An 18252-nucleotide genomic window follows, 5' to 3' on the forward strand; every position below is an offset into this window, starting at 1 on the left:
TAAAATTTTTTTCCATGAGGATATACACTAAAAACAAAACAAAACAGGACATAACAACATAAAGAATTGACCCAGGGAATATCTAGGTGTGGGTACAAGTTTTCAGGCTGGAAAATGACGTAATCAGATATATAGTTTTGGCAGCTGGTTTTGGATCATAAGGAAGAGTCAACATGGAGAGGGCCGAATCAGTTGTTAGAATAATCTGGAATAAGATGTAATGTAACGACTCCTAAACTAAGTATAATTTGGAGACAATAGTCTAGAGCCCACTGGGAGGATCTACGTCTTTCACATCACAGTATTTAAGAGAAAACCATTCAAAGCAAATCATAATTTTAGGTTTGATATGCCTGCGCTATAGGGGGTTACATTTTCATTAACAGGTTAATTCTCTGCCAGTTAAACAATCTATCAGTAAACATATCCCCAGAGTAAAAGTGGCAGACAGATGTATGGAAGAAAAAATTATAAAGGACATGTATTTTTTCTGAATCGCAAATGAATAAAAAAGTAAGAGCAGCATGTGACACATTGTGTTTAGCTTTTTTTTTTCTCCCTGTGAATCAACCAGGCTTGATGATGGCAGCCTTGAGTTTTTACTACTGTCATTTTAAGCATTCGTTTACTAAACAAGCAGCATTTCATTAAGCAAGACCAATTCCTGAGAGCATTACCTTAGCCCATTAGCTGCCAGACAGTCATTAATTCCTGTGATGTGTTCTGGGATGAGATCATTAGTATCATCATTATTAGTTTTACCAATTAAGTTCATTTTCAGAAAAAAAAATATCTATGTAGTTTTAACACTGGATGTTTTCCTTCTGAAATATGTTTTTCCAGTATCTCTGTGATAGCGACTTCTTGCTTTACCCGAGTGTGTTTTCACAGACCCCTCAGCTACCACCGAAGAGAATTTAAATTCCCTATGTTTAATTCTCTTAGTCCAAAGAAAAATTAGAAACAGCTTGCAAAAATATCCTGATAGGATATTTGGGTTTCTCTGTGATTTTCCTTTTTTGGGACTTCTGAAATCATGTCTGAAGATCATGCGTCTGACTTCAGATGTGTGTGGCAGGATTTCACAGAGACTCTGAATTTAGCATTTCTTGTTTACAAGCACCATTGCCTCTGATAAATATGGTGGTTGTTCAGCGCAGTTCTACAGGAGGAAGGGCCCAGCTTGCCTATAATGGAAAGAACAGATGTCACCCAGAACACAGGGGCAAACGTCAAAGTGACGGCTTCAGCTGGCAGAGAGCAGTGTGTCCATTACCACCTCCAATACTTTTGGAATTAGAGACAGAAAGAAAACTTCTAGGACAACTGTGAAAATTATAAACAAGCCAGAAAGGTAAATGAAATATGTATGGTTCTTAAAAATTCCAGACTGCCCAATAAAAGTAGGAAGTGATATTATAGGTCCCATGGACCATAGTGGGGAACACAAATGGCTTGGGGAGTCAGTGAAAAACAGTTCTGACATGTTTGGATGCCAAAGATTTTTAAAGTTGATCTCTTTTGGCCTGGTAAGATTTTATGCATTTTTGTCGTTCCAACCCAGAGGTCTAAGGATTAGTGGATGTTTTTGCCAGCCTGGAGCTCATGTGGTGAAAAGAATGTACGCATGGGACAATGAAAAAGTGAATGCCGAAAGACAAAGGGCTTCTTTTCAAAAAAAGGATAAAAATTAATTATTATTGTAGTCTGGATCCAGAGCTTCAAGCGTTCAATTGATGCTGGTTTCCTTAAATTAAACATTCTGTTTATGCATCCTATATATGTCCAGTTCCATTTTGGAATTGCTTCTTTGACATCAACCAGTTTTCAGAATGCTCAACCAGGTAGGGTTTTACTGCCCAGGAGACTAGGACAGTAGCCCTATTCTAAATTAGTCCATACGGGGAATTAGCTCTTAGTAAAAAAAAATTTAAAAATATTAATATAGGATTAACAGCCGTTTGAATGATTGGATGCAAATTTTTATATGGGACTAATTAATTCATGACTTTTTTTTAAACCTATATTTTTTATCATTAAGAAGGGAAACACATTGATCAGAATAACTCAGAAGCACGCAACGGAATAAAAGGAGAAAGCAAAAATCCTTGTTTCCAGCATTTGTTAAATATTTGCCTTAAAGCCAACAGAGCACTAGTTAGATGACAGGATAGGAAGTTCTATTAATGATGGGCTTTTCATTACCAGAGATATGCTTTTGCAATTTTCCTAGATTTCTGCTCCCGGGTCGCACGGTAAGTCAATAGTAGTTATAAACCTCTCAGCGTCGTGATCAATACCTTAGGCTGACGTAATCTAGGCCTCGGGTGTAATTTACTACAAAGGACAGTTTGGACGAGCCTCTGTTTTATTACCTTCACTTCGCCAACTGAAATATTTCACTGGTTTATGACCGAACTTATTTCCAATTTTTGATAGATAGGGACTCGAGATAGCCTTGAAGAAAAATGTCAAGTATGAAAAGGAAAAACGCCTTATGGAATCCAAAGCAGTAAGCATTTCTTACTTTGGAGCATAATACCTGCGTACCTATCTCCTGCAGTTGTCTCAACTGTGTGGTTACCTGTGTATGTCTAGTCATCCAGAGGGACTGCAATATTAACGTAGCATTCCTTATCTTCCAAACACACATCATGTAACTAAAACAATACTGTACTTAGCCCACTTTTCCCTGGACCTGAATAATCATTAATCATCCATTCGAGGAAAACAAAGAACAGTAATAAGCTCTAGATGTTGAATACTGAGAATTGTGACTCCTGTCATTGTGCTTTTGTGCAACTTTCCTGTAATTTAGACAGATTGGTTTCTTCCCCCCATGTCTGTTGTATATTCTAGGTCCAAAGACTAAACAAGAAGAAAGGAAATTAGTCATTAGAGAAGTGATTAAAGAAATAGTAGGGAATTTAAGGAAAGAAGAAGAGGGGGATGTATGCTTCAGGTGTCCAGCACTAGAAGGAAAGGTGCCACCCTTCTGTCACTGTCTTGTCACCCTTCTCATCACCCTGCCCTCCTCGACACACACACACACCACACTGCCACCTCAGTACTCAAGGATAAGATGAAATGGCAGCTCTGTGTTTACCGTATAAAGCAGGTAGGAGGTGAATGAGGTAAGGATTTGGATTTAAACATCTATAAGGTCCCTTTCAGGCTTAATTTCCCCCTTCAATCAAGTTACCTTTACATGGGCTCCACTGTCCAAGATTGAAGATAATAATAATATCACAGTTAATGAGCAACTATGGTGTACTAGGTACCTTTCCATGCTATTATTTTTAGTCCTCAAACAACTTTGTGAAGTAAGTGGGGTTAGTATATTTGAGAGAGGCTCAATGTTTTGCCCAAGGTAGGTCAGGGTTTGATCTATTTGCCTAGCAGGCTTCACTTTGGAATGTTTAATCTGTGATTTCATGTGATATTACAAAGCTATAGTAATCAAAACAGTATGGTATTGGATAAAAACAGACACACCAATCAATGGAACAGAATAAAGGGCTCAGAAATAAACCCATGCATATGGTCAATTAATTTACAACAGAGCCAATAATATGTAATGAGGAAAGGACAGTTTTTTCAATAAATGGTGTTGAGAAAACTGAACAGCCACATGTAAGAAAAGGAAACTGACTACCATCGTACACCATACACAAATTCAACTCAAAATGACTTGAGGGCTTGGACATAAGATCTAAAGCCATAACACCCCTAAAAGAAAACATAGGGAGTAAACTCTTGGCAATGGTTTTTTGAGTCTGATGCCAAAAGCAATGGTAACAAAAGCAAAAATAAACAAGTAGGCCTCCATCAAACTAGAAAGTTTCTGCACAGGGGTGCCCGGGTGACTCAGTAAGCTGGGCATCTGCCTCTTGATTTTGGCTCAGATCATGACCTCACCATCTTGAGATTGAGCCCCGTGCTGGGCTCTGTGCTGAGCATGGAGCCTGTTTGGGATCCTCTCTCTCTCTCCCCCTCTGCCCCTCCCCTGCTTGCACGCACACACACACACACACACACACTCACACATACTCTCTCTTTCAATAAAAAAAACAAAAGCTTCTGCACAGCAAAGGAAATCATCAACAAAATAAAAAACAAGAACACCAAGAGTAGATTCATGGTAGCTAGGGGTGGGGGATGGGATTGAGAAGTGGGGGAAGGGGGTCCAAAGATACAATCTTCCACTTATAAACTGTGAGGTCTCTTCAAGATAGTTTACAGATCTAAGAAATGCATGGTTATAATATGCACTAGTTGTATAATTTTATTTGTCTCTTCCATTAAATTCCTTGGGGTGGGAGGGACTGTATTCTTAAATCTCCATTACCTAGTATATGTGCTTGACATTTGTAGCTGCTCAAAAAATATGAGTTGAATTAAATGAAATACTAATCAATTTCTTTTATATAATGCTAACTTGTTTCTTGAACCAGGTTGGGTAGATTAATAATGTAGAATGTCTGTCAACATTTGATGAGCTTTCACAGGTTATATATTCCTTCCCCGTATTTCTTTAAGGATGCAATTTGCTATGTAGGTCAGAAAGGGCAAAAATATAAGTGGTGCTTGCATTGTAAAATGAAAAATCCTATAATTAAAAATTCAGAGCATTTGAGACACCTGGGTGGCTCAGTCAGTTGGGTGTCTGACTCTTGATTTCAGCCCAGATCTTGATCTCAGGGTTATGAATTCAAGTCCTGCGTTGGGCTCCACCCTGGGTATAGAGCCTACTTAAAAAAAAAAAAATTCAGAGCATCAAGCAAAATTTTGCAAAAGAGGATCCTTTTATCCCTGCCCACGTCATTGTTTACCAAATATCATGCAAGCTACATAGGTAATAACTGTATCTGTGGTGGTTTAAAGTGATTAAGGATAGGAACATTTGGTTTCAGTTCAGCAATTATTTCAGAAGCTACTAAGTGCCAGATATGAGGGATATAAAGATGACAGGTTCTTGTCCTTCCTTCAGGGGTATGGAGTCTGATCGAGTTTCTTATAGAGGTGCATTTCTTGGCTAGGAGGGAGTGCCACTGTGTACAAGGAATGAATGCTCTCTCATAAAGAATCAGCCCCCACCATATTTTGTAAGCATCAGTTTAATTTTGGGTCTTTTTTGAAACCAGATTGCTCAAGTGCCAGCGATTTTTAGATGACTGAACTATCACCTTTGAATCCCCTTACCATTACAAGAATATTCACGAGGTAACCTGAAGGTATGTTTTCTAGTAGCTGGGGGTTTCTGATGGGTGGGAACCTGTGTATATGGAAAGGGTAGTTTTAAGGGGCTAAGAAGGCCTCTCTCCTCCAACACCCAACTAGATACCTCTCTGCCAACTATAGGTTTTCAGCTTTATTGTCATAGTGTCTGGTCCAAGGATGCACCTTGCTGGAGAAGAGTGTCATGCTAAAAGTAGGAGACAGGTGCTCTAGCAGTTGCAAGAGAAATGCGGGTAATTTGGGAACTCAGGGCAAACCACTCTTAGAAAGACAGAGACTTCCTGAGATTCAAGGATGCAAGTTCCTTTAGCTGTCCAGGAATTAACTGAGGTTCTCATATATGGATGATCTTGATGCAGCCTGGTGAAATCAATCTTAGGCTTCCTCTGTCATTATGTAAATGGAATAGGTAATCAAGCATGACTAGCAATAACCAACTCTCAGGAACAAGATGATACATTACTTTAATTGTATGATTTATCAAAACAACAACTATTAACATACAAAGTACCATTCAGCTCAACTGCAGGTATAGGCAGTGACAAGTATCTAATTCTTAGAAGAACCACTTACTCTCACAATCTGTCCAGACACATTAACCTAAGGACATGTTCATAAATAGCAAATATGATTTTCACATTGCAGCCTTCTTAAGCATATATACAGGTGTGTGGTCTTGTTGATGGGTTGTTTCCACAAGCTGTTTCTGTTCCTGATGCATTCATCCTCTTGCTAGTAGGTATCTGTTTCTGCAGAGCTTTTTTGTTACCTACCATTTGCAATATTTGTGCATTAGTATCACTCTTTACTCTTCTGAAACAGTATTTAAATTGGAATATATCTCTGCAGCACAATCCTTTGTGTCTTCTGGTAAATTCCACCATTGTCAAACAGTTTAGGTTGTAATCACTCTCTTGTAATATCGGCCCAGCTCTACTACTGAGCTTCAGTGTAACACACTCTCTTTGTAGCTTGCTGTGTTAACCCTTGGCTTCAAGTCCTGGTGATGTAATGAGGGTGGGGTGTACTGGCAATCGGTACATTTCCTTATCACTATTTACAGCCATTGAGAACTATGTTTTTAATAATCCAAGTCTGACATACCTTGTCTGAAATGTTCACAGTGCAGTATTTTCGTGGCCTAACAAAAGTTTTCTTATATCATTAAAAATAAACATTTTTATAAAAATATAATACTTTAAGTGTTTACATTGACAAAAACAGAGTATCCTGTGCCACATGCACTATACAGTAGTAAGCACAAAATCCCACAGAACAAAACATTACAAAAGTCCTGCCCAGAATAACTGTTCATCCAGGTGAAATGGCTGGAACTTTCAATCGCTTTTATTTCTTTGTAAAATATGTCTTGCTTCACACAAAGCATACCCTAATGAAAAACTGGACTCCCAGAAAGTTTTATTACCTCCAATTGCTTGTGGAGTGGGAAGCTGCCACCTGAGAAAGAGGCTAATATTTCCAGTCCATTGATCCTTTCTTTGCCCTACGTGAGCCATGATTGGAACGAATGAACCTTATAGTCAGATGTATCCTGCTTTAAAAACATGCTGGTTACCTTTAAAAACACCGATCAAAAATCACTTGTTTTATTTTCAGAATCTTCATTAAAAAAAAAATACAGACAAACCATCTAAATGTCCACAACCATTAGAACAGTATCATTCTCAGTTGATTTCTAAATGACAACTAAATATTTCATTGTGACTAAGCTATTTTATGAACCTTCTTAATGTCATCTATGTACAATATGTAAATATCCCTATTAATTTCATATCCTGCCATTTTGAAATGTTCACTGTGTTGCCTATCGATATTTCTCCATTAAAAGGAATGTGATAACAAAAATTTAAAAGGGAATGTTTGCCTAATGGGAAAATGACAACATCAGTAACAAAAAATGTTAGTGACCATACAACACATGAAAGTTCTTTGAAACACTTTGATTCTAATTGAATGGCTTGGTACTGGGGCCATGTCTGTCCTGAAGTTTACCACTTCTTCTGAATTTTCTGTGATCAAGAACCCTCAGAATTCATTGCCTCTGTTTCTCATATGAAACCATGGAGGATCCTGATTTTTAAAGATTTCAACCTAGAATTCAGGTTTTGGCCTGAATGTACAGGAGCATCATCACAGCTGTGCGGTTGCTGTTGGTCACTGGCCTAGGGGACAAAGCTTCTGGCTCTGTCAGTGGAGAAATTCCTTAGAATCTAGTCATTTTAAATAGCAATATAAAGTCCTATAATAGTGCAATCTTGGCAAAAGCAAAAAATATCTGGTGCCCTTTCAATGGACAGGCAGTGAAAAAAACATCGAACAAAGTGTAGACTGTTGTTTGGAAAGTTCTATGACGTTTCTCAGAAGGGAGCTGATGAGGTATCCTTCCATCATGTGTCCCCCTCGCCATCAATGTTATCTTGTGATGACAAGAGAGAAGGGTATGGAGCAACACATTTGACATTCACATAAGTGGCGTTCACATGGACATAGTGCTCCCCAATGAAAGTAGAGAATATTGCTGATATCCTGGAGACCAGTTCAGAAAAAGATGGGCGCAGTTCAGCTCTAGGGTGCCAGCATTTTAGCATCACTTCGTATCTATTTCAAAAAGGAAGAAATGCTATGACAGACATCATGAAGGCAGGCACTTTGGAAAAAGTAAAGAATATAGGCATGACAGGAGATTTCTGTCAAAATTCCTACTTACAAGGGATCTGGGCAGTATTCGGGTTGCAGGAGCCTTCTGCCTTGCAACAAGTAAACTGTTATATCAAAGGTGTTGACGTCAGGATAAGGTGGTGCTCCTCTTGTCATCAGTTCCCAGAGGAGCACGCCAAAGGACCACTAGTCAAACAACGGAAGGGAGAATCCAGGTGAGGACTGTGACCGTATGAACATGAAAGGTGATGAGTAGGTCTTGATAACTAAATTGAGCTGAGCATATTCGATACCATTGCTTGTTGGGGCAAACATTTCCTTAAAGGCAATTAGGAAGCTATACATTTTATGATTGCACCGGAATTGGATAAAGTTTAGATTATAAGCAAATGTAAGGTTTTTAAAAAGAATGTCTGAAGTCCACATGATGATTAAGATTTCATCTACAGTTAGTACAGTACAGTTCTCAGGTTCTCATAGGATCAAAGCATTAACACGTCTCTATCTTTCTCTTTGCCAATAGTTTCAGTACAATTTTATATGATTCATAAAAGAAGATAAAGGAAGCTTTCCAAGATTTAAATTTGTTGGATTTCCTAATAAGTGTAAATACTCTTTAAGAAATGTAACCATAGGGATCCCCGGGTGGCTCAGCGGTTTAGCGCCTGCCTTTGGCCCAGGGTGCGATCCTGGAGTCCCGGGATCGAGTCCCGCGTCGGGCTCTTGGCATAGAGCCTGCTTCTCCCTCTGCCTGTGTCTCTGCCTCTCTCTCTCTATGTCTATCATGAATAAATAAATAAAATCTTAAAAAAAAATGTAACCATCAACAAAACACCAAGAATCAAAAAGAAATGTAACCACATCTAACTGTTAATGTTAAAAGGCAAACTCTAAGTCAGTGTAAGTACAAATTCATATTAAAAATCAGAAGTGATAAAACTGCAAGGCAAGAAGGTTCTCTATTGAAAACTAATTTCAATAAAATAAATGTAATTTAAGAATGTTAAAGTACAAGATTAATATAAAACAGCTGTATTAGTACTTTGTTGGAATATTATAGGGACATAGAGAGGTTAAGTGACTTGCTAGAAATTCCCCCAATAAATCTGAATTCACACTGGGATAAACATTTAAGAGTTCTTGACTCTTGGGTCTTACTTGGTCTACTAAACTGCACTAAATATGCAATTTCTTGATTTAAAGCACTTTACTTGGAATACACTAGGTCATACATATTATCTCCCCCTGGACGTGTGCCAAAGTGAGAGTGACACAAAGAGAGTAATTCGGCATGTGTGGACCCGCTGGCTGAGGACCCAGGAAATCAGCTCTTCCTTAGCAACACATCTAGGCCACTGACGACCAAGAAGCATAGGAGGGCAGAAAGGAGGCCCTGAGAAAAAGGAGGCTTGGAGGGAAAGGAGAACACAGACCAGACAGGCAGGGTAGGAAAATAGAACATTGAGAAGCAAGTGCAGCTTGTAGCATTCAGCCAGGAGAATAAAGCATGTCTATCTGAACACTGTGACAGCCCCACAAAAACGAGGTAGATACTGTAGTTGCTGATACAAATCTCCATTAATGGCTTTCCCTCTCCATTAATGGCTTTCCCTCTGCCAAGTGCAAGAACCCTTTAAGGCCACTGACTGCCTTGATTTAAATAGAGAAAACACTCTTTCCCAGGTGGGAACTAAATAACCGTTGGCCCCTGCAGCCTTTCAAAATCGAAGTTTCCAAAAACTGAATATCTTATGAGCCACTTCTGACAACTCCACTGTGTTAACCTTTAAGTTACAGAATTTGCATTGAAGTTTAAATCAATATAACAAGTATCTACTGACACTTGGTGCACAAGTAGGTTACTGTCCAAGTTACTGCATGAGCCTAAGGTTGATTTAACAGGGTTAAGAGTATTAACTGTCAACCAACTGTCACACAGAACAGTTAGATAGAGTAATACAGAGCAATAGTAGAAAAGAGGTACAAATGCTATGAAAAGTCAAAGAGGTAAGGTTGGGGTACTGAGAAAGGCTTCAGGAGGAAAGTGACAGTAGATTTTTTTTTTTAAAGATTTTATTTATTTATTCATGAGCGGCAGAGAGAGAGAGAGAGAGAGAGAGAGAGGGAGAGAGGCAGAGACACACACAGGCAGAGGGAGAAGCAGGCCCCATACAGGGAGCCTGACATGGGACTCGATCTTGGGTCTCCAGGATCACGCCCTGGACTGAAGGCGGCACTAAACCCCTGAGCCACCTGGGCTGCCCTAGACTTCAAGAGTGGGGAGCATTTGTTTTCTAGGTGCATAGAATGTGCAGGCAGGAAGAGCTCTGGATGGAGGGAATGGCTCTAGAGATGAGGTACTTGTGTGTTTTTTTCAACCATAAGAACATTAGGTCACTCTCCTTGATGCGTAGAGTAGATGAGGGGGATAAGCGATAGATAAGGTTGAAACAAGAGCATACTGTGGGAGTTTTTGAGTGTTGAAAGTGAGCTAAGCTGAAATGGATGGGACATGCGGTTGGGCTCCAGGAAATTGCACCTACAATAAACACTACGCTTTAGACAAATACGGGAAGCCCATTCACATAAGGAGACCAGCCAGAGGAGTTTCTGAACAAGAACAGGTGAGGGGCGCTACTGCATCTTGGCAACATGGAACCCAATGAGACTGACTCCCAAATTAGGGTGGTAGGAAAGAGTATATATCATACAATAAGCCAGGAACAGCCATCATGTCCTTTAAAAAAAGATTATTTTAGTTAATCCTTATAAAAACCCTGTAATGTAACTGGTCTTATAGATGCTCTAAGGATGAGGAAACCAAAGTTTTGAGAGGCTGGTTACTTGTCTGTGTCTGTGATTAGGTCTCCTAACCCATAGCCTTGGCTATAGGTTTATTTGGAAGCAAATTCAAAAATGGAGACAGAGATTGATAAATTTCTGAGGAATTATAGGACTTGGGAAATGGGAATCAGAGGAGGGCTGGAGGACTCAGGACAGGAGCGGTGAGAGGGAGGCAGCTTTCAGGAAAAGCACAGGACTGCCTGCATTCCAACTCTCTGGCATAGCTTGGGACTGACAAGATGGTGGGGGAGAGAGTGAAGGAGAATGAGGCCGACCTAGAAAAGAGAGGCTAGGGGTGGGCAGGGAGTAGGAGGGAGAGAAAGAAGGAAGGAGGAGAAAGAGGAAGGGAGGGAGGAAGGGAAGAAAAAGAGGGAGAGAGAGAGAAAACGAAAAGGGGAGAGAGAAAGAGAGGGAGAGGTAGATGTTCAACGCTTATGCATTAGTCAGTTTTAGTTTCTAGACAGGAGAGCTCAGCCATTCGCATTTAACGGGTGCACGGACCAGCCATTCTGAGTATCTGAGCACCAGCAGTGAGCTCACCTGAAGAATCTCTACCTAACTTTATCAAAGGTGAAGATCAAAGCAGTTATTAGACATGACAGAGTATTATATAAGCCACAAAAAATGATAGAAAGTGACACAGCTAAGGCAAGCAAGGAATGGAGACAGTCAGATTCAAGTACTCAAGAGTGGGTAAATTGAGATACAACATGATTTGCAAAAAATCCACAACTGATTAAAAAAATGGATACATTAATAACATTTTATCAACTGGTAAATTGAGAAAATTTTCCAAAAAATTTAAAACTTCTGCTCTTTGAAAGATACCAGTAAAAGATGAAAAGACTAGAAAAAAATATTTGCAAAAACATGAATTTTTGATAACAATTAACAATAATAATCCAAAAATATATAAAGAATTCTAACAACTCAATAATAAAGAAATAAACCATTAAAAAAACAGATTAACTTCTAAAACTTAAAAAAAAATGGGCAAAGGGGGATCCCTGGGTGGCACAGCGGTTTGGCGCCTGCCTTTGGCCCAGGGCGCGATCCTGGAGACCCGGGATCGAATCCCACATCGGGCTCCCGGTGCATGGAGCCTGCTTCTCCCTCTGCCTGTGTCTCTGCCTCTCTCTCTCTCTCTCTGTGACTATCATAAATAAAAAAAATAAAATAAAAAAAATAAAAAAATAAAAAAATGGGCAAAGGATTTGAGCACACAGTTCACTAAAGGCGACAGAAGAATGGCAAATAAACATGAAAAGATGCTTAGCATCACTAATCACTTGGGAAATATGAATTGAAAAGAAAACGAGACACCACTACCGCCTAGTAGAATGGCTAAAACTTCCAAACTGACAATGTCAAGTGCAGGTGAGGATGCTAAACAACTAGAACTCTTACATTTTACTGTCAGGAATATAAAATGATACAGCAGGCCCTGTGGGAAACAGTTGGCAGTGTCTCACAGAGTTAAATATACACTTATCTTACAACCCAGTAATCCTACTTCTGGATTTTTACCCCCCAAAAATAAACCTTTCCACACAAAACCTTTAAGCAAATGTTTAGCATTCGTAACTATGTACAAGTATGGCTTCAAACTAGAAAGAACCCAACTGTCCTTCAAATCGGTGAAACGATAAACAAAATGTGGAACATCTGTACAATGGAATACCATTCAGAAATAAAAAGGGATGAGTGACTCTGTTATGGAAAACAGTATGGAGATTCCTCAAAAAATTAAAAATGGAAACTACCAAAAAACCACTACCATATGATCCAGCAATCCTACTTATGCATAAATAATCAAAGGAAATGAAATCAGTATCTTGAGATATTTTCACATCCATGCTCATAACGATGCTATTACAATAGCCGAGAGATGGAAGCAACCCTAATGCCCATCAACAGATGAATAAAGAAAATGTGGTACAAACATATAATGGAAAATCACTTGGCCTTAAAAAAAATCCCGTCATATGCTTCAACATACAATGGATCTTGAGGACATCAGGCTAAGTGAAACAAGCCAGTCACAAAAAGACAAATACTATATGACTCCCCTTACATGAGGTATCTGAAGTAGTCAAGCTCTTAGAAACAGATAGGCTGTTGGGAGGGGGAGACGGGGAATTTTCAACGGGTATAGAGTTTCAGTTTTGCAAGATGAAGAAGTTCTACAGATGGGTTGCACAACAACGTGTCTCTAGTCAGTTAACACTAAGTGCCATACACTTAAAAATAATTGAGATGGGCAGTTTTCTCTTATGGGTTCTTTGCGACAATTGAAAAAAGCGGAGAACATCTAGATACATTGATACTACTGGAACAGCATGGATAACCCTCAAATGCCTTATTCTAAGTAAAAGGAAACAGAATCAAAGGCCCTTTAAGGAATGATGGAAAGAGTATATGACTCCATTTATACAACATTCTAGAAAAGGTAAAACTATAGAGACAGGAACAGACCTGTGCTTTCCAGGTCCTAGGGACAGCATAGGGGTTAACTACAAAGGGGCACAGGGAAATTTTCCTGGATGATGGAACTTCTATATCCTAGGAGTGGTGGTGGTGGTGGTGATGCTTCAAAACTTGAAGAACAATTCTTAAAAAAGGGTACAGCTGGAAAAAAAAAAAGGGTACAGCTGGTATAGCATAATGATTAAAAAGGGTACAGCTGGTATTGCAGAATGATGACGCCATTAATAGAAACAAAAAATGAAGGATTGCCAGTTCACAGGACTGGACAAAGAAATGGACTTTGAACATGGTGACTTTGTGGTGCTGATGAAAACAATCCAGGAAGAGAGATTCGACGGTTACTGTTGATGGGAATGGTTGAAATTATTGAGGAGGTTGATGCCTAAAGACCTCCCTCCTCCCCTCAAAAATCCTGAGGGACAGTTGCACGTGGGATGTGAGAGACGGGAGAGAAGGCGTCAAGGTTAAAGAAAACATAACCCAGAATCAAGAGGAGAACCAGATGGTACAGTGGCCCAGAAACCAGAGGAGAACATTTTGAGAAGGAAGGGGTGGTGAACAACGTCCGAGCGCTGCAGCAGGGTGAAGAGGCCCGCTGGGTGAGCACCTGGGAGGTCCATGCTGACGTTACTGGAAGCACTTGCATGAAGTGCTGCACACTGTACGAGGCTGGGTATGAGAGACTCGTGTTATGCTTGAATGGGCTTCAAGAGGATTCAGATTTTAGCTGAGCTCCCTCTGGGCATCGGTGAGAAAGTAGACCTTCCTATACGCAGGCAGGTTTCGGCTTCGGGGTCTCTACCTACAAGCTTATCACGTGCTTTTGGGAATGTTCCATGACAACATTCAAAGGATTGTGAGGTCTTGGAAATTAAAGTTAGGGCGAGCTTATCCACACAGTCCATGAGCATTTGCCGCCGCAGCACCCAGACGGAGGACTCCCGTCCACCCTTTACATGGGATACGGTGTCCTTCCGTGAGAGGGAGAGAGACCCAGCTCTGCACGTCAGGAGCCAGTGCGCATTTCCAGCCAAGAATCTGAGTGACAACTGCTGTCTAAGGAGTGGTGGCCTCCGCGCTGTGTGTACGTGTGTGGGGTTGTCTAAAACCTCAGAATCAAAATAAAATAAAATAAAATAAAATAAAATAAGATAAGATAAGATAAGATAAAATAAAATAAAATAAAAAAATAAAAAGAATAAAACCTCAGAATCACAACTCTTGCCTTGAATAGTCAAGATTTCATCAGTTTCTTTTTTTGGTTTTGTTTAAAAAGCTTTGCTGAGGTATCACTTATGTATCATAAAATCTGCCATTTTTTAGGGTGAGTCAACGATGTTTAGTATATTTATTTGTGCAGCTATCATCACAATTCAATTTTTAAAAAAGATGTATTTAGTTAGTTAGTCAGTTAGTTATTTGAGAGGGAGAGTGGGAGGGGGAGAGAGAGAGAGAGAGAGAGAGAGAGAATGCACAAGTGGGGGCGGGGGGAGGGGCAGAGGGAGAAGAGAATCTCAACCGGACTCCTGGATGAGCACAGAGCCTGAGGCACGGCTGCATCTCATAACCCAGAGCTCCCGACCTCTGCAGAAATCAAGAGTTGGCTGCTTAATTGACTGAGCCACGCCGGTGCCCCCGAAATTCAGTTTTTAGACCAATTCCAACACCCCAGAAAGTTCTCCACTCCTGTTTGTGGTCAATCTTTCCTCCTGCCCTCAGTATCCAGGCAACCACTGATCTGTTTGTCGTCTCTCTAGTTTTGCTGCTTTCTAGAAATTTCATTTCATTCAATATACAATCTTGTGAGTCTGCCTTCTTTTGCTGGACACGGTATTTCTGAGGTTTATCCATGTTGCAGGCATCAGCAAGCAGTTCCCTATAGTGCTGACTGGTAGTGATCCATCGTATAGAAATGACATGTTTTGCTCATCCGTTCACCAGCTGAGGGACATTAGGATTGCTCCTGGTTTTTTCCTATTATGGATAACAGGACTGTGAACATTCACGTACAAGCCTCGCGTGGGGATATGTTTCCATGTGTTTATTGCTAGCTATCCACGTATCTCTTTGGTGAAAGGTCTATTCAAATCTTTTGCCTATTATAAAAAACCAAGTTATTTTGGCTTACTGAGTTGTAAGCGTCGGTCTGGTTCCTGATGGCGACTAACAGTCGGGGTGGAATGTATGCTCTTTGCGGACAGGCTAATTCTCCCTGCCTTATTATGCCTTCACCCGTCACCGTCACCAACACGTTCCCAGTCTCCCTCTTTAGCCATTTCTTTCATCTTTTTCAGAATCTTTCAGGATCAAAATCCCAGGGATTACGCTCTAGAATGTACTATCTCGTCCTTTATTAATCTTTTCCACTCCAAGGTCTCATCCCTCCACTACATCCTGTAACACGTTTATTGAAAACAAACTCCCAGTCACTCTCAACTTAGACTTTAATGCCTCCCCCACTTCCTCAGGAACTGAAATTCTGCTTTCACTTGAAGACCACAGTGTCTTTGAAACCTGCTGACTCACGGGGAGGAGGGCAGATGACTTCTCACTTCCCAAAGCCATACTCAGATCTCTGTCCCCTGTCATCTCTCAGTAGCTGCCAACCCTTTCTCTTTGGAACCCTATGCCCTCCATTAATATTATTTTCTGCCTACCTTGTTTGCTGGTGTCACCAGTTGACATTTTTTCCCTTTTCACTTGTTATCTTCAAGGACTGAAAATCCCTGTTTCTCTACCTCTGCACATCACAGTCCTCTTGACTTGTACGTGCAAATAGGGTAAGAGTATTCTACACATTCAACACCCGGGCTCCTCGGCCCACTCTAAACCTCCAAGCCATTCAAGTCACTCAACTTTCAAGACTGTTCCTGTGTACTGAGGAGCAGTGGACCCTGCTGACCACATCCCATCTCTTCTTGAAGCTTTCTCTTCCTCCGGCTCTCATGACAGCCTCTTTCCCTAGGTTTTTTGTCCCTCTGCTTTTCTCCCTCATTTCCTATGTGTAGGTTCTCCGGAGTAATTGCTTTTGGACTCTAAAAAGCCTATTTCCATCCTTGACCTCTGTTATGGACTAAACTGTGGACCCTCTAATCCTATTCATATGTTGAAATTCTAATGCCCAGTGTGATGGTATTAGGAGGTGGGGACTCTCATCTACCTAATGGGAGGTAATGAGTGTGGACGAAGGTAGAGCCCTCCCGATGGCATTAGTTTCCTCATGAGAGGAGACACCTGGGAGCTTACTCTTGCTCTTTCTCCTGCATGAGGACACAGTGAGAAGGTAGCTACATGCGAGCCAGGAAGAGAGCTCTCTCCAGAACCCGACCATGTTGGCACCCTCATCTCACACTTCCAGCCTCCAGAACTGAGAGAAATAAATGTCCATTGTTTGAGCCACCCTGTCTGTGGTACTTGGTTATGGCAGCCCAAGTCCAGTGAGATAACCAACAAGGTTATACGAGCTGCAGATCCACATTTCCAAATGCCTGATGGACCTTCGCTTGGATGTCTTACTCCCAAGTCAAACTCAGTATGTTCAAGCCTCAACTGGTATCCTTCCTCCTCAACCAGCTTTTACTCCTCTGCTTCACACACGTGTTACCGCACTAGCATATAACTTGCTCATCTTCAATTTCTTGCTAAATATTGTTGTTAATACCTCTGAGATGCCTTTCCTTCCATCTCTTTCCTGTTCTACGGTTTCTGTGTTATTTCAAGTTCTACCTCAAAAGTCATCTTCCCGCATGTACTTCTCTCAGAACATCTTAGAGTAGAGATGGTGGTGTTATCCGATTAGACTTTAATTTTTCCACACAGCCCGAGAAGAAATTCCAGACTCCCTCATTTGGTTTCCAAGAACCTTTGTGATCTAGCGTGTGTATATTTTTCCCAGTTTATCCTCAGGATTTCCCTCTGTGCCTTCTATTTCTGCCAAATCTCCCATTGCTTACAGTTTCCTTAGAACTTGAAAGATGCATATACTTTCCTGCCCCTCTGCCTCATCTGGGTTGTTATTTGTTTCGTGGCCCATTCTCTCCTCCTTTAAGGCCTATATCCAGCCCTGCCTCCTCCACCAGGTAGAAGGGAAGTAACAAACCTGGCTGCCCTGGAGAGTCTCTCCCACCCTCAGGACACAGGGTAGGAGAGACACTTCCCATCTTTTGAAGCTTGTTCTGTGAGAAGATGGCCTTTGTAGATAAAGAAGGGCACGTTTCTAGATTTTTTTTTTTTAAGTAGGCTGCACGCCCGAGGTGAGGCTCGAACTCCCCACCTGACCCTGAGATTAAGAGTTACATGCTCTGCCGACTGAGCCAGCCAGGAGCCAGGAAGGGCACACGTCCAGCTGGGTACAGGGATGCTGCCTTCACTGCTGGGCCTGTCTCGGTTATAGCTTTCAGATTTCTCGAGGTGGAATTCAGCTGCCCTGGAGCTATGAGCGGCTGGACTAATCCCAGTTACTGACAGACATGCCTTCTCTTCTCTGACGAGCCAAAGCTCCTGGAGGACAGGCTCAGGCCTGGTTCAGCTCGGGACTTTCTAGAGATTTAGCATGGCGCCCTGCTAGACAAAGGTTTTTGATAAATGAATGAATTTATGAAAACAAGCTGCGGGTCATTTATCCTTAGGAAGAAACTGAAATTAGTCGTGTGGAATGCTTCCTTTTTTTGAAAAAAATTAAATTGCCATAAAACTACTATGAATGTTGGGTATGAAAGTAAAAGAGGAGAGGTCAGGGATGATCAGTACGTTACCACATCTGACTTGGTGGTAAACTTCTGAGTTTGCAGACTTTCTAAAGCCATCCACTTCACTGGTAGTTTGGCGCCTGTTTTGTTGTGTACGCTGTAGTATTCTTTATCATACATGTCTCTGGCAAGACCAAAATCAGCAACCTTGACAGTGAATTTTTCATCCAGCCTATAGAAAGGACAAAAATTATTACTGGGGCCTGAAATAGAATAATTTACAGTGATGCTGACTATCTATAGGTAGCAACAGGGA

General features: G+C 40.8%; 1 protein-coding gene and 1 long non-coding RNA gene across 6 annotated transcripts in view; one reads left to right on the top strand and one right to left on the bottom strand.

The window, feature by feature from the left end:
- The window catches only part of MET (MET proto-oncogene, receptor tyrosine kinase), a 126506-nt gene that overhangs the window by 8132 nt on the left and 100122 nt on the right, over window positions 1-18252 (bottom strand). For 3 of the 5 annotated variants that reach the window (XM_077856031.1, XM_077856028.1, XM_077856030.1), the window contains 3 exons: window positions 18003-18168; window positions 7967-8103; window positions 5686-7857 (listed from right to left, as the gene is read on the bottom strand). In XM_077856031.1, the coding sequence (XP_077712157.1) occupies window positions 7647-7857; window positions 7967-8103; window positions 18003-18168 (514 nt within the window). In that variant the 3' untranslated portion in view covers window positions 5686-7646. Of the gene's footprint in view, window positions 1-5685; window positions 7858-7966; window positions 8104-18002; window positions 18169-18252 lie in introns of those variants that run through there. The other 2 variants (XR_013356388.1, XR_013356387.1) reach the window with 1 other exon arrangement.
- The window catches only part of LOC144288524 (uncharacterized), a 53958-nt gene continuing 37531 nt past the window's right edge, over window positions 1826-18252 (top strand). Inside the window, exons 1-2 of the long non-coding RNA XR_013356389.1 lie at window positions 1826-2255; window positions 5145-5234. This is a non-coding gene — a long non-coding RNA (uncharacterized LOC144288524). The remainder of the gene's footprint in view (window positions 2256-5144; window positions 5235-18252) is intronic.

Source organism: Canis aureus, chromosome 18, assembly GCF_053574225.1.
Source record: "Canis aureus isolate CA01 chromosome 18, VMU_Caureus_v.1.0, whole genome shotgun sequence".
NCBI classification, from domain to species: Eukaryota; Metazoa; Chordata; class Mammalia; order Carnivora; family Canidae; genus Canis; species Canis aureus.